At 40.4% G+C, this 17,398-nt stretch overlaps 1 protein-coding gene across 1 annotated transcript; it reads left to right on the top strand.

Moving 5' to 3' along the window:
* The first annotated feature begins 14,908 nt into the window (after window positions 1–14,908).
* On the top strand, window positions 14,909–17,194 carry LOC142468031 (serine/threonine-protein kinase SBK1-like). The gene is made up of 3 exons (XM_075574099.1): window positions 14,909–15,071; window positions 15,850–16,052; window positions 16,241–17,194. Exons 1-3 carry the CDS (start codon window positions 14,909–14,911, stop codon window positions 17,192–17,194), a joined length of 1,320 nt encoding a protein of 439 aa, XP_075430214.1.
* Window positions 17,195–17,398: the final 204 nt, after the last annotated feature.

Below are 17,398 nucleotides of genomic sequence, written 5' to 3' on the forward strand. Positions count from 1 at the left end.
CCACTATGATGGTCACTAAAACATTTACAGATTCCACTACCACCAAGGTTTTTCCAATCAAAAGTTTCATTAATTGCTTGACCACCGGGGTGGTCTATCTTATTTCCTGTAAGTGTGGTAAGCAATATGTAGGTGAAACTCATAGACAACTTAAGATCAGGGTGTTGGAACATCTAGGATCAATTCGCAATGAAACAGACACTCCAGTGTCTCGACATGTGAGGAATCAACATCAAGGTGACTCGTCTATCCTTACTTTTATAGGAATTGAACATATACCGTGGGGTCCAAGGAAAGGGGATTGGGATCGGAAACTACGCCAAAGTGAATGCCGGTGGATTTACATTCTCAATACCCAATCCCCCCAAGGCCTCAATGAGGGTTTCCTGTTTTCATCATTTCTATAATTCATTACTATACACAATTTCATATCCTCCCCCCCCCCTCCTGCCCTCCCCTTCCCTCATTTGTATTATTAAATAGTTGTATTCTTTAGTCATAGAGTAGGGCATCCTCATAATTTGTTACTGCATGAGACCGTATTGACCTTTTGGGCGGTCTCAAAGAGATGAGCACATTCCTATATATACACTATACATTTTTCAACATTTTATTGGGTCAACATATATTCACTCCTTTTCTGACTGTCGTGGGTAGTGGGATCCAGGTAGATGGTTAACTTGTTAGAGGTAGCGTTTTGACCCCTTTGGGCGGTTCCGTTCAGTATAGCACAATCCTACATTCTGTCAATTTCACCCCTTATATATCTATTTTTCTGCTATATATATATATATATATATATATAAATATTATGTGTTATCATTCACTTATAATTTTATTAGACACGTAACACGTTTTTAGGTTTGATATTTTTTTTAAATTTTTTTTATTTTTCGCCACTTACCTGTTGGTTAGAGTACATTAGAGTACTGGTCCTTCCCCCCTTCTCCTTGTCCGGATCTTACCTGGGTCACCTATTAACCTGATAATAATTTGCAACATGAACATATGTGACTTACAGATTTTCTTTTATCAGTGGACTTTATATATAGGGTCAACCTGATACTGTCACTGTCTATCCACATGTACGATTTAAGTGTCCTCATACATCTGTGGACTTAGCTCCCTGTGGGGTCAATTTGACATTATCATCACCTATCAATTTGTATGATTTAAGTGTCCTCATTCATCTGTGGACGTAGCTTTTCTGCCATCTTGTGTCCTGTTATCATATGGTCTACTCTCTGCTATATAAACATGTGCGATTTAAGTGTCCTCTTCCATCTGTGGACAAAGCTCTCAATAGTAGTTATAAGAGAAGTAATCCATTGCCTAAACTTACCGATACACCTACCTGTCTATCTGACTGTGGCTTGAAAAGTCAGCTATAGCCTTTATATGTCTCTTGTACATATGAGCTATCCTGTCAGATTCATATGTCTGCTTGACCATCTATTGGTGTACTCAGCCTTTTATCTGTTTGATATTGTGGATATTTGCAGATAATAATGTTTCGATTTATATTGGGGATTAATTGAACATCTCAAACACTCCTTGTACATTACCCTTATCTCCCCGCTATGTATACATGCCTGTATAAGGCGGAAGCTTACCTGTATTTCCATTGGTTGACACAGCGGTTTCTCCCCTAGTTTCAGACTCAAATTGTGGCTTCCACATTCAAGTTTTGTGACTCCTCCCCCTGAAGAAGCGTGCCTAGCACGTGAAACGTACATCGGGGCATGGTGACGTCGGACCCGTGACGTACACCAGAAGGGACGGTTGGGTAAGGGGGAATACACACGAGGTAAAACAACGCTGCATCCAACCGATTTCCACGATTTTTTTCCCTTGGTATAGTCGCAGCACATATAACTACACTAGCGTTTAAGCAGAGATAGTACTGCAGACTCTTTTGGATACTTCCACGGTTCCTTTGGTGAAATCGCAGCACATGCAATAACATTAGTGTCTGAGTAGAGACAATACTGCAGGCACTTTGGGATATTTTCTATGTGCCACAGCATGCTACATCAGTGACATCCATACGAGTTTTGCTCTGTGCGGTTTGGGCAAATTGGATAATTATTCCCCGCATATGCCTTGACCAGCGACCTATGATTACTGTGTTATTTACCTCATTACTAAGTGGACATTAGTCCAAACACTTAAGCTATGGTTTATTATACACCTGCTTATCTCCCGGCTCCACCGTCCTTTCCACCTGAGGATTTTATCCTGTATGTATTTGTATATGTATGTTGGTTTGTTAAATATAGTTTAATAAAATTTTGTTATTTTTGGTTTTAAATTAACACTTGAGTCTGCTATTATAGGTGATTGGACCCTTCTTTTGGTCCTATATTTATATACAATACCCACTTAGCACAGTGTCTGATAGGGACACTGTAACTTTAGAGTGCAATATATAGGGCTTTAGGTGACCCCTAGTGGTCACTTGTTCAAGTGTTGATTATGGTTTATTCCCTATGCACCAAGTTTTTTATACGGTACTATTAGGTGAGCGACTAGTCACTATGTGTATGTCGTGTAGAGTTAGGGATACGTGGTACCCCTTTTCTTGACTAGTCAGCTCCCAGGGAGTTGTTGTCTTTCCTTATTATCTACAAGTATCATTACTCTCCGAGATTCTATATGTTCTCTATACCTCTCTCTTTGATTTTCCAGTAGTGTTATATATCTGTATCCATTTTCCCAATATGTCTGGGTTTCTTCTGTCCAAACCAGATTTTGACAGTTGGAATGATGAAGCTACACATCTTTTCTCTAATTTGGCTTTACCCAACCCAACCCAACCAATGTCTCTCCTGAGGACATTAATAAATATTTTGCTGATCTTGAGAAAACTTACAGCTCAAGGATCAAAATATGGTGAGAGGTGGCAAGTCTTAACAACTACATTAGAGCTGACCTCGTACCATGGGGCCTTAGACTGTATATTCCCACCTCTCACCAAAGTGAGGATCAAAGCTTTATTAAAAAATGGGAAAAAACACTTTTGAACTGTTCACGGGAACTTATGAAACAGCTTGTAGAGTATGAGAATACTAGACTGGCCAAAGTGAATGAGGAAATAGACATATTACTATCCAATATGGACACATGGAAAACAGACACAGAATTCAACACCTTGGAAAATAAACTCCAAGCACATACTGAGAGATTTACCAAAGAGATCAAAGAGAGAAAACATAATAAATACACCAGAGATTTTTTTGATTTTATGGAAGATAAGATCTTTCGATATAAAATTAAGAAAAACCTCAAAAAAGCAGAAGCTAGAGTGACTGATTCTTCTACCGAATGGGAAGCATCAGCAAGCGACCTAGAAACCGATACACATACCCATCCACCTGGGAGTATGAACACTAGGCAGGAGGGACGTTATGCTACACCTAGTACCTCCAATCCTAATTTTTTGGATCTCCCTGGCCCCCAACATATCGCCCCAGGACCAGGAAGACCAGGAGAGGGGTGGGAGGACTATCTCAGGGACAGGGCCATCTGGGCATACAAGGACCAGGGCACGAGGAGCCCATACAGGAGAAGCCGGAAACGGCGCTACAGGTGATCAATCTGTCCAAGAAAGTTTTGGACAATGATCACATGACAGTCCTGTTAAAAGGCCTTACCTTCTGCCCTACCTATAAATTTAATGTCTTTGAATGTATTAAAGATCTTAATCTTTTTTCTCGGAAACTTTCCCTACATAAGTTTTTTAGGCGACGTCAAATCTTGATGAATCAGGATACCCCCTTCGAGCAATTTGACCATAGAGATCATGCTTTTCTGACTACTATGAATAGCCTTCTACAGGAGAACGAAAGACCTCTTGGCGAAGGCCCTTTCACCGACCTACGTAGTCGATCAAGATTCACTCCCCCGATTGAAACATGTACCAACGTTGATGTATTCGCTAAACTTGTTACACAGAACTTGGAAACCCTGTCACTTAGACAGACCAATTATAATCTCAAATTTAGTGAATACAAAGCATTACTGGATCTTGAAAAGGATGACACCGTTGTCATAAAACCTTCTGACAAAGGTGGAAACCTAGTTGTCCTGGATAAGGAATCCTACGTTACAGAATGTCTTAGACTACTTTTGGACAAAAAGTGTTATAAGGTCCTACAAACAGATCCAACAAACATCTTTCAAGATGAACTTATGATTCTGCTGAGAGAGGGTCTAGACTCTAAGGTCATCTCAAAGGAAGAATATAATTTCATCTTGGTAAAAAAAAACACTTTGGCAACTGGTTACCACCTTCCCAAAATACATAAAGATAAGATCCCCCCGCCAGGGAGACCAATCGTTTCAGGTATTAATAACATCACCTCTAATGCGAGTGCATACCTGGATCGATTTTTAAGACCCTATGTAGGTACACTACCATCATACCTTAAAGACACTAAGGATGTACTTCTCCGTATTGATGATGTAATTGTACATGCTGACACATGGATGCAAGGTATTGACATTGAAAGTCTTTACACCAGCATCCCACATCAAGCAGGTATTAAAGCAGTAGAGTTTTTTCTTAGAGTACGAGATGAGAACTGTCGGACACACAATCAGTTTATTCTTCGATTACTTGAACTAGTCCTTACCAAAAACTATTTTCTCTTCGATCAGAAAATTTACCATCAAATACAAGGTACAGCCATGGGCACCACGTGCGCCCCCACCTACGCAAACCTATATTTAGGATGGTGGGAGGAGGCTGTGGTGTTCATGGAGGAGTATGACATGTACATTGGCCATATTGATCTATGGTCAAGATACATAGATGATATCTTTCTACTATGGAGTGGGACATTGACTACACTACAACAGTTTATACATAAACTGAACCAAAATAATCATAATTTGAAATTAACGTTTGATGGCACACAGGGACAAAATCAATTTCTTGGACCTGACTATCATGAAAGGTGAGAATGGCAAACTTGAATCCACCATCTTTAGAAAAACCACTTCGACAAATAGCCTGTAAAAGGCGGACAGTCATCATCCACCACACATGATAAACAGTATCCCAACAGGACAATTTCTGCGTCTTAGAAGGAACTGCTCAAACATCAAAGAATACAAACAACAATCACGTGACATGACAGACAGATTCAGTGAACGAGGCTATAACAAAGCAGTTATCAAGAAAGCATACTATAAGGCCCTTAACACTGATAGGTCCACACTCCTCACGAAAGGTCAACGTACCCAACCCAACATTGATACCACCATTAGGTTTATTGGTACATATAATGACCAGTGGGGATCCATCAGACAAACCCTACAGAAACATTGGCATATTCTCACATAGGATACAGATTTATCACAAGTTCTTATAAATTTTCCGGATATGGTAGGTCGTAGGCCCAAAAACCTTAGAGACCGTCTAGTACACAGCCATTATCAAACCAAATTTAATCGGACATGGCTTGGCCCCAAACCCTGTGGCTTTTACACATGTGGACGATGTAAAGCATATACCACTATGATGGTCACTAAAACATTTACAGATTCCACTACCACCAAGGTTTTTCCAATCAAAAGTTTCATTAATTGCTTGACCACCGGGGTGGTCTATCTTATTTCCTGTAAGTGTGGTAAGCAATATGTAGGTGAAACTCATAGACAACTTAAGATCAGGGTGTTGGAACATCTAGGATCAATTCGCAATGAAACAGACACTCCAGTGTCTCGACATGTGAGGAATCAACATCAAGGTGACTCGTCTGTCCTTACTTTTATAGGAATTGAACATATACCGTGGGGTCCAAGGAAAGGGGATTGGGATCGGAAACTACGCCAAAGTGAATGCCGGTGGATTTACATTCTCAATACCCAATCCCCCCAAGGCTTCAATGAGGGTTTCCTGTTTTCACCATTTCTATAATTCATTACTATACACAATTTCATATCCTTCTCCCCCCCCTCCTGCCCTCCCCTTCCCTCATTTGTATTATTAAATAGTTGTATTCTTTATTCATAGAGCAGGGCATCCTCTTAATTTGTTACTGCATGAGACCGTATTGACCTTTTGGGCGGTCTCAAAGAGATGAGCACATTCCTATATATACACTATACATTTTTCAACATTTTATTGGGTCAACATATATTCACTCCTTTTCTGACTGTCGTGGGTAGTGGGATCCAGGTAGATGGTTAACTTGTTAGAGGTACCGTTTTGACCCCTTTGGGGCGGTTCCGTTCAGTAGAGCACAATCCTACATTCTGTCAATTTCACCTCTTATATATCTATTTTTCTGGTATATATATATATATATATATATTATGTGTTATCATTCACTTATGCAGTGGGTTCCGGTACAGGTGCTCCAGTGCTAGCTCCTGCTGCTGCTCGTGGTGTACTCCGGCACTGGTCCTGCTGACGTCACACCTTGCGCGTTGCCTTAGTGACCAGGAGACTCCTCTGTCGGTGGATCCTGTTACAGAACCCACTGCAGAGGGTCGGTACTAACGCTCAGATGTTTTGCGGCACTTAGGGGACTCCATTACAAGTAGCGGACGGAGTCCTAATGTTATTTTATTACAGCATTCACATGTGAGTGTTCTTTTGGCTGTTGTAGCCGTTTTTTTAATAAAATTGTTATACTATCTGCACTATCTCTATACTTTCTCCTCTACTGGGTTGAAACTCACCGGTCATCTGAGAAATTCTAAGGTGAAGGAGATTGAACTACTGCACGTGGGATTCGTGACAGCAGAGGAGAAGAAGAGGTAAAAGCACAGATTCTCTCAACCGTATTCTGACAAGAGACATCTTGTAAGTAGACACTCTACACCAAGTTCAGTTCAGACCTTCCAGTCCAGGCATACAGCGCTATGTTGTGCTTTTATTCTAACCTTTATTAGGGGGATAATTGAGAAGCGTAGCGGACAAGAACGTTGTCACCATCTCTCATCAAGAAATGGGACAATATAAGAACTGTGTACCACATGGACTAAGTGTCTTTTTCAGCGCCAGGTATCCTTCTTTTCCATTACCATTTGTCCAACACAAGTTACGGAAATAACTTGTACTGTGGGAAACCTCGGCAGCTACCAATCGCAGCACAATCACAATTGTAATATTGTATGTATTTATATAACACTGTAATAGTTTAACACTAGCAGCAAATAGGTCAAGCGCTGACGTAATCAGGGCTTAGTTAGTTTTTTGCACGTTAAGATAATAGTACAGACTGAAAAAAAACTGAAATGCATGCTTGCTAATGCAAGAAGCCTGACAGATAAAATGGGGGAGCTTGAATTAATAGCTGCAAGGGAGCAGTATGATATCATAGGCATTACTGAAACATGGTGGGATGAAACTCATGACTAGACAGTTAATTTAGAGGGTTATTCCCTTTTTCGGAAGGATCGAACAAATAGAAGGGAAGGTGGAGTATGTCTATATGTTAAACCGGATCTAAAACCTATTATAAGCGATGATGTTTATGAAGGGAATGATGAAAATGTAGAGACTTTGTGGATAGAAATTAGCAGTGGTGGAAAAAGTATTAAGAAAATGTTTGTGGGAATATGCTATAAATCACCAAATATCTGTGAGATTGAGGAGGCTAAAATACTTTTGCAAATGGAGAAGGCATCAAAACTGGGTCATGTTTGCATAATGGGGGATTTTAATTATCCAGACATAGAATGGGGCAATGAGATTAGCATACAACAAAAGGAATCAACACTTGAACAAGTGACCACTAGGGGTCACCTAAAGCCCTATATATTGCACTCTAAAGTTACAGTGTCCCTATCAGACACTGTGCTAAGTGGGTATTGTATATAAATATAGGACCAAAAGAAGGGTCCAATCCCCTATAATAGCAGACTCAAGTGCTAATTTAAAACCAAAAATAACAAAATTTTATTAAACTATATTTAACAAACCAACATACATATACAAATACATACAGGATAAAATCCTCAGGTGGAAAGGACGGTGGAGCCGGGAGATAAGCAGGTGTATAATAAACCGTAGCTTAAGTGTTTGGACTAATGTCCACTTAGTAATAAGGTAAATAACACAGTAATCATAGGTCGCTGGTCAAGGCATATGCGGGGAATAAATATCCAATTTGCCCAAACCGCACAGAGCAAAACTCGTATGGATGTCACTAGTGCGCTACAATTGCAGGCGCTGCTGAGATCTCAGACCTGGGGTGCCCTACTCAGCAGACAAAATTGTAAATCATACAAACACCATGTTCACTCCCACGCAGCAACAGGTCCATGACTGTGCCTTAGAGATCTCGCGCTCTCTCTCTCTCTCGCGCTCTCTCTCTCGCTCACGCTCTCTCTCTCTCGCGTGCTCTCTCTCTCGTCATACTTCCCGTACAGGTGGAGGCTCTTCTGAGCATCGATCCAGGTTCCCAGCAGCGGAGGCTCAGGCCTCCTGTGAGCCACAGGTATTGCACCTTAAGACACACCGTAGCCACACATCTCCCAGTTGGTGGGGGAAAGTGTGCTACACTTATGTAAAAGGTTGTTTAACGGTGTTTCCCCAACCCGATGGGAGATTCTGCCATTACCGCTTGTGTGGTGCATGCTACCTGTTGGTAATCAGGAGGGATGAGTCGTCCACCGATGGTTGTGGGGACACAGGACAGGTTTCTGGGGTACATACCCCACATGGTTCTCTAGCAGTGCAGCACCTCCATCTGCTGTAGGCTCCAGATGTATGGAGGCGATCGCCTACAGTAGAAATACTCCCTCTCCTTCCCCAGTAAGATCACACACCAGGCAGAAGGTATATGAACAGGAATGGTTTTATTGGGTCCACACTCACAAGCACGGCAGTGGCCTGCCCAACACAGTCTCTGAGTCGGCTACCCAGCTGTAGGATGGTCCCTGGGCAACCACTACGGGTTAAGGGCCCCTGCAACTGTCCACACTCACTCTCCCCTGAGGGGAAGAGGAACAGAGAAGGCCCAATACTCAGGCACGCTGCTGTGTTACCTGCCTCTCTCAAATGGGGAGAGGCACTACTAAATTTGGGTGGCAATACCCCTTAAGTACAGCCAGGAGGAGGGCACCAGGTCTGAGCCAGGATTGGGTATACTCAGGCCTAGTTCCACCTCCTCCCCCTGTCACTCAAGGGTACAGCAGGAAGTTGGAAAACCCCATGAGTACTACTGGCAAAGCTGCTCTTACCAGGGCTTCCAGCCAGTAAGGGCAGACTGGTAGCCAGAAACCAGCCCTGCTATAGTTGTAACAAACTTGTATTGGACTAAAATAAGATGTATTTGTATACAGTATGTTGCTCTTAAATAAACCTTCAATGTCCACAAGTCTCATTCAGGTTGTTGCAGAATACACGCAACTACACACGCGCGGTCTCTTGACAAGGCTTATTTATTTAGCCTTAAAACATACAGCACACAAAACAAAATAGCTTCTCTTCAGCAGACAAAACAAAATAGCTTATCTTCAGCATGACAAACAAAGCAGTTTCTCTTCAGCATGCAGGACACAACAGTTCATCAACCATGTACTTTGCAAACAGACCTTATATCAGTAATCTCTTCAGTAACTCACTCCTGTCTCTTGACCAACTAGGCTAGATGTGTGTATAGCCTGGGGTTTTTAACACACCTTGATTAAGCAGCTGGGATCCAACTAATTGTCATGAGATTCCCAGCTGAAATTAACCTCATCACTGCTGTACTGCAGACTAAACATATGTCTGCCAGGCATATAGCTGGTGGTTTTTATTTACCCTGCCACACATGTGTTTTACCTTCTCTCCCTAAAAAGAAATTGAAGGATTTGAAAGCATATAAAAAAATAACATCTCTGACAAACCCACATGCTGGTACCAAAAGGAATCACAACATTCAGTGTTTCTCTTTTTTTCTATCTACATTTTATTTTCTATTAGTGTTGACATCAATTTTATATTTTACCAGAAAATCTGATTCCTGTATATAAGTATAAGAAAGATCTTACCAGAAATTATGTATGTGTAGAAACTGCCATTCTATAGAAACATTAACAGTTTGGGCTACTCCTAATACCACTAATCAATGGATACTTAATATGCACAATTCAGGGATAAGGGTGGGGTCCCATTGCAGATCTGTTCAATAAGGATGTCATTAGCACCTCATTTCTTTAACAATGCCTTGTATGCTAATATGAGTCACATGATTTACAAGGTTTCCACCCACAAACCCAGACACTATTGTGTTCTTATGTGGACATGAAGGTGTGTTGGCAATGCTGCATTTAATCTGATCAAAAAGGGCCCCGGATTAAGGAATATATGAAATGCAGAAACTCTGTTGGTTTCTATGAAGGATGAAGAAGATATCTCTGATATAAGGAATGTTAGTGTTACATCTGCACAGCATTGTATGAAGAACATGGCAGCACATTCCACATATACATAGAAATAGAAATAGTAAATGGTAAAAACTATAGTGAATAGTAATGTTCATATAAAAACTGGCAGTACTGTATATGGTAAAACCAGCAGCAAACAGAAACATGGAAGTTAGGAGGTATCAGCAATGATCATATTTACAGCTGAGCACAAATTCATAGGCAATAAGGAAATCCAGATATATCACAAACCAACATAAACATTGTCATAACTATAGAAAGCATCGGTTTCCAACCCTGAGTAGTATGGCAATTATATACAATTGTGTAGCACTCTATTGAACCAACATAAGAACTCTTCATAGTTTTGTTTCTTCGTCAGTCTCCAATGTCCACAAATCTCTGATTCTGGTGTTTTACCTTCTCTGCCTAAAGAAGAGAAATTGAAGATTTTGAAAGCTTATACAAAATGGATTTATTACAAACCCTTGTGCTGGTTCCAAAATGTATCATAACATTGGGCTGTCTTTTCAATATTTGTTTTTGTTAATTATTATATCCAATTGATTTTACCATAAAATCTGATTCCTGTATTCAGTATAATTATAAGAAATGTCTTACTAGATATTATTTGTGTGTAGAAACTGCCATTCTATAGAAACATTAACAGTTTGGGCCACTCCTAATACCACTAATCAATGGATACTTAATGTGCACAATTCAGGGATACGGGTGGGGTCCCATTGCAGATCTGTTACATTAACACCTCACTTCTTTAACAATGCCTAGTATGCTAATATGTGAGTCACATGACTTACAAGAATCCCACCCATAATGAGTACTTTCAGTATTGGGTGATACCTTTTTTATTTGGACTAACAATTAATAATATAAGACAAGCGTTTGAGAGTTTTCTCTCTCCCTCAGGTCAGCGATACCGATTTACAAATATTCCATGATCTTAATACAGGTGTTTAAAAATAAGATAGGTTTCCACCCATAAATATAGTTATAAAAACTACTGAATAAATATAACTAATTACAGTTCCTTCATTTACAGGTGTGAACAATGGCTTCAAATGTGTCAGATATTGAGCTTATCCTAGAAGGACTGGTGACCTTAACATCCCAAAACCTGCAGCATGCAGAGCTGCAGGAACACTTCCAGGTCATAAAGGAGCTTGGCAGGGGGGCTTATGGTTCAGTGATGATGGTGAAGGACAAAAACACAGGTCACTGAGCAATTTACCATCACTGGCTTAAGATCTTGCTGTTCATCCATGTAAAGGATGTGGCCACCTAGGAGTTAGCCAGTGAATTGCGCTTCTATGAGGTTTCAACAGGGAAGCCCCAGAATAACATAGATGGTATACTTCCTTTTGCCATCCTGTCTGATTCCCTGACAGGTAGAGCTGCTAGTGACTGCTCTCTCATACTTCTAAATCCCAAATGATACCCAGGTCTGGTTACTGAGTGCACTTTGAGTTTTTATAAAACGGCATTCATATAGTTATACATAAACCCCTTTATTGCTATGCAGCACTGATGCTGTACTATGCACTTTACAAAGTAATATACAGTACAGCACTGATAAAACAGGTGTGCAGCAGAATCAATACATAGACACATTTTCCTCTCCTTACAGATAAGATGGTGGTTCTGAAAGTCCTGGATAAGAACAGAACACCACAGAGAATCTTCTTCATGGAGTTCAGTGTGTCCTTCTTCCTCTCATCTCATCACAAAATTACCGGGAGCTATGGTCTAGCCTTCCAGACCTGTGAACACTTTGTCTTTTCCCACGATCTCTCACCTGTTGGTCTTCTCTCACTCATTCAGGCTCCTGTAAGTAGAAAGTCACGTACCATAATAGTTCTACAAGTACAATTGCAGTTACACTGAGACCTGTTAGATGCAGCAATATGGAAATGTTGTTTTCCCTTATATTTTACTTTTGATAAACATTGCAGGAATCTTACAATGTGGAAAATACTTCTTATCAAAAACATTACTTCTTAAACCTGAAAACATTCTAGTATTTGATAAAGAATATCACTGTATTATAATGAGAGACTTTGGTCTCACCCATGTCAAGGGAACCGACATCAGACCCATCATAGGAAAAATACCTTGCATGTCCCCTGAGCTGTGTCAACTCCCAAACAGTGACACCTTGGAGGCTGATTCCAGCCTTGATGTGTGGGCTTTTGGTGTGGTTCTCTTCTGCTTGTTCGCTGGTGAGTTTCCATGGCGGGTGGCTCTTCCCACAGAACAAAGGTACAGCAGGTTTGCAGACTGGCAAAATAGCCCCATAGTTGCTGACCCACCATCCCCATGGTACAGACTGACCATCACAGAACTGAAACTGTATTGTATTCAATAATAGTCCAATGCATAAAGTAACCTACTGAACCTGTTATCTAAGGTACAACATTTTAAAAGAGAAAGTGCTCGTACAGTGTCCACATGAGGTCCGATAATGTGGGACTAAAGATATATAGAAAATAGGGGTGGGTGAGAGGGGAGATAGGAAAAGGAAAGAAATTGCAAAACTGAATTGTATATAAAAATGATATATAAGGAACAAAAACTTCTAGGAAGATGCGGCTTCAAAAAGGATCTCCACAGCCTTGGATGTTATCTATAAGACCAAATACAAGCACAAACTGCCATAGGGAAGTACGTTACAAAAGTATCTTTCTGATCAATAGAAACAACAGATGAGCCCTTACAGAGGGTATATAACGATAGAGCTAATTGTGAACTGCGGATGATGTCCGTCTCCAGACTTCTCGGAACGTCTCTGTCACTCGCGTCCTGTGTTCATGCTGTCTCAGCGTTAGCTGATATCACAGAAGCGGAAACTGAAGTGATGATTTTAGCAAAAGTTCTTAGAAACTCTTAGTAGGACAGGAGGGTCTCATGTAACGCTTCCCACGATCGTAACAATTGCAGCACAGCACCACTCCTACGCGTTTCGTGGCAGTATCCACTTTGTCAGATATATATATATATACACACTCACACATATACATTAATTGACTTTAGTCTTTTTAATTTCCTCTGGATCGTCACGCTACAGTATGATAGATATGAACTTTTAATCACATTAAATAATATGAGTTTGAAAGCACTGAGTAGGTACAGAAATTATATCAAATGTTGTAGTTCTCTTTATTGAACAAACATAAGAATTCTTCATATATTTTGCTCTTTGTGAGACTTCAATGTCCACATGTCTCTGATTCTGCTGTTTTACCTTCTCTCCTAAAGAAGAGAGATTTAAGCTTTTGAAAAATTATAAAAATAACATCTGTGATAAACCCTTGTGCTGGTTCCAAAATGTTTCATAACATTGGGGTTTCTCAATTTACTATTTTTAATTCGTTTTTGTTTTTATTCAATTGGTCTTACCATAACATCTGATTCCTGTAGATAATTATGAGAAATGTCTTACCAGATATTATTTGTGTGTAGAAACTGCCATTCTATAGAAACATTAACAGTTTGGGCTACTCCTAATACCACTAATCAATGGATACTTAATGTGCACAATTCAGGGATAAGGGTGGGGTCCCACTGTAGATCTGTTACATTAACACCTAATTATTTAACAATGCCTAGTATGCTAATATGTGAGTCACATGACTTACAAGGTTTCCACCCACAATGCAGTGGTCTAAATAAATAGTGCCACTCTACAGATTCCCTTTCACAAGTGCCTGGTGATCCTCTGGAGGACTCTTCTGCAGGACCCTGAGCTGGAGAATCCATCAGACTCTGAGACACAAATTATAGACCCACAGTCAAAGGATTGTCATATCTCTACAGCAAGCTTTGTTATATCATCTGAAAGAAGAGGTAACTGATTTACGAGCTTTGTTATATATTGGCAAAAACATTGATATTAAATGTTTTGTGTTTGTAATAAGACCAGATGGACTATTTCCCATTTCATTCTATGGCCCCTAATCAATATGCTGTGTGGTCATTTGTACTTGTCAGAGAGGCTCTGAGATCTGTTTAGAGGAATGAATCGTGGTCACTAGAGATGTGCAAATGTCCCCAATTTTGGCTCACAAAAACTTTAGCAAAATGTTTAAGTATATTGTATATTTGTGACATTTTCACACACATCCTCTCACCCTTCCTTACTCTTCTCCCTCTCTCCCTTTTCTCTCCCTCGCTCCAATTTCACTCTTTGTAGTCTGGATGAATGTTGATAGTTTTGTGACACTTTTGCTACTAGCAAATATCCAATATTCTCACGTAATATACAACATTTTTCCTATTACAATCCCAGACCATAATGTATTTTGTGGTCTCTTATTTTCTATGAGATCAAAACTGTGTGGTAATAGGGACACATTCATTTTCATTAATATTTTTTAAACACAGTGGTTATTACAATGTAACTCATTTAGATATATTAGTTAGATTACACAGACTGCAATACTATTGTATTAGAAAGTTAAGATATTTATAAAAACTACTGATTAAATATAACTAATTACAATTCCTTTATTTACAGGTGTGAACAATGGCTTCAAATGTGTCAGATATTGAGCTTATCCTAGAAGGACTGGTGACCTTAACATCCCAAAGCCTGCAGCATACAGAGCTGGAGGAACACTTCCATGTCATAAAGGAGCTTGGCAGGGGGTCTTATGGTTCAGTGATGATGGTAAAGGACAAAAACACAGGTGAGTGATCAAATTACCATCCATGTCTTAAGATCTTGCTGTTCATTCACGTACAAAATGTGGCCACCAAGGGCTTAACTCCCACATGTTGTGTAGTATCCCCTTCACTAGGAGTTAGCCAGTGAGTTGGACAGAGGTTTCACCAGGGAAGCAAATGAATAAAATAGATAGTATCAAGTCAAATTTGGCGAAACACGTGCCCACCATATTGGTAATATTTGAGCTAATAGAGATGGTTAGACTAGAAAATATGTGATTGGACCACATCCATTAAGACGAAGTTCCCAGCCATACCCTGTGAGTAAGTCTCCAGTGCTCCTCCCTAAAACCCCACAAACTAGTGCCCCTATTCGGTCAGGCCTGGGAAAAGTAGCAGATATTAATAATGCAATGAGTGTTAGTATTTTGGCAATGCTTCCATTCACCACCCTGTCCGATTCACTGACAGGTACAGGTGGACCTCTTAGTGACAGCTCTCTGGCACTCCTAAAAGCCCAACTGCTACCCAGGTGTAGTTAGTGAGCGCTCCCCATTGGTCTTTATAAAAGATGCATACATATATTTATGCACAAACTTCTTTATTCATATATAGCACTGATGCTGTACTCTGCACTTTACAATGTAATATACAGTACCGCACTGATAAAACAGGTGTGAGGATCAATACATGGACAAATGCTGCAGACATAATTGAAACTTACATCGAGCTCACAGTATACGCAGTGAGTGCACATTTAATGTATTCACAACTAACCACGATTTCCTCTCCTCCTTACAGATAAGATGATGGCTTTGAAACTCCTGGATAAGAAAAGAACAACACAGAGAGTCTTTCTCATGGAGTTCAGTGTGTCCTTCTTCCTCTCATCTCATCCCAATGTCATCGGGAGCTATGGTCTAGCCTTCCAGACCTGTGAACACTTCGTCTTTGCCCAGGAGCTCTCACCAGTTGCTGATCTTCTCTCTCTCATTCAGGCTCCTGTAAGTAGGAAGTCACGTACCATAATAGTTCTACAAGTACAATTGCAGTTACACTGAGACCTGTTAGATGTAGCAATATGGAAATATTGTTTTCCCTTTAAGCTGCACTTTTGATAAACATTGCAGAAATCTTACAATATGGAAAATACTTTTTATTGACCGTTAATGAGACGCATTTTATATTTCAGGTTGGGATCCCAGAAGCTGCAGCAAAGCGATGTGCAGTTCAGATCTCCAGTGCACTGGAATTTATGGAAAGCAAAGGACTAGTTCACTGGGACATTAAACCCGACAACATTCTAGTGTTTGATAAAGAATGTCACTGTATTAAAGTGAGTGACTTTGGTCTCACACATCTCCAAGGAACTGCTATCAGACCCCTGAAAGGAAAAGTACCTTACATGTCCCCTGAGCTGTGTCAACTCGCAAAGAGTGACACCTTGGAGGCTGATTCCAGTATCGATGTGTGGGCTTTTGGAGTGGTTCTCTTCTGCTTGCTCACTGGTGAGTTTCCATGGCGGGTGGCTCTTCCCACAGATCAAAGGTACAGCAGGTTTGCAGACTGGCAAAATAGCCCCATAGTTGCTGACCCACCATCCCCATGGAACAGACTGACCACCGCAGTACTGAAAATGTTTCATACCCTATTGGCAATAGATCCTAAAGAGAGGAGAAAAGCTACAGAAGTCTTGAACTATATTGGTGAGTCTTGGAAAACAGATATTCCCCATTCAAGTGGAATAAGTCTGGATGACACGGAGACAGAGATTAGCAGCATTTTAACTGTGGACACTAATATGGAAGAATCCTACAGTGACTCAGCCGAGGAAGACACGCTTTCTGCAGAATCATTTGTAATGGAAATAGATAAGTGTCAAACTGAGGACAGATGTGTTGTTTCTGAGCAAGATGCCTCATCCAATTTGAGCTCGTGTGTAAAGAAAGAGCAACTGTGCATGTTACACGGCAGTGATTCCACTCTCTCTTGCTCCAGCAGGTTGTCCTATCATTCTGCAGCTGGATGTTTTGTGGCTCATTTTGAGATTGCACCAGATCAATGGCAGGATGACATAGCAGGTCAGGTAATACTGATGGATGACCATACATTACTGTATGTAGGAGCCGAAGTGGAACTTATCTGAGCAAAGGAAAATATCCAACTGTTTGTCTTGTCCACCATCAGAGGAGAGAAGTATGTGTACTTTTGTCTCATCACATTAATAAGGTAAGTGTGTTCATTTGTCGATAGTACAGGGCTGTTGATGCATGAGTAAGTGTGTCAGAAGTGACTGATAATTGTGCAGGGTTAGCTGTGCTGAGGGTAGAAGGTGTATGGTATGATATAG

Source organism: Ascaphus truei, chromosome 1 (genome assembly GCF_040206685.1).
Source record: "Ascaphus truei isolate aAscTru1 chromosome 1, aAscTru1.hap1, whole genome shotgun sequence".
NCBI classification, from domain to species: Eukaryota; Metazoa; Chordata; class Amphibia; order Anura; family Ascaphidae; genus Ascaphus; species Ascaphus truei.

Excerpts from the sequence above, each read along its gene's own strand:
- LOC142468031 (XM_075574099.1), top strand. The coding sequence starts at position 14,909 with ATGGCTTCAAATGTGTCAGATATTGAGCTTATCCTAGAAGGACTGGTG. Across the intron at positions 15,072-15,849 it reads GGTAAAGGACAAAAACACAG|ATAAGATGATGGCTTTGAAA; the intron begins GTGAGTGATCAA and ends TCCTCCTTACAG. Across the intron at positions 16,053-16,240 it reads TCTCTCTCATTCAGGCTCCT|GTTGGGATCCCAGAAGCTGC; the intron begins GTAAGTAGGAAG and ends TTTATATTTCAG.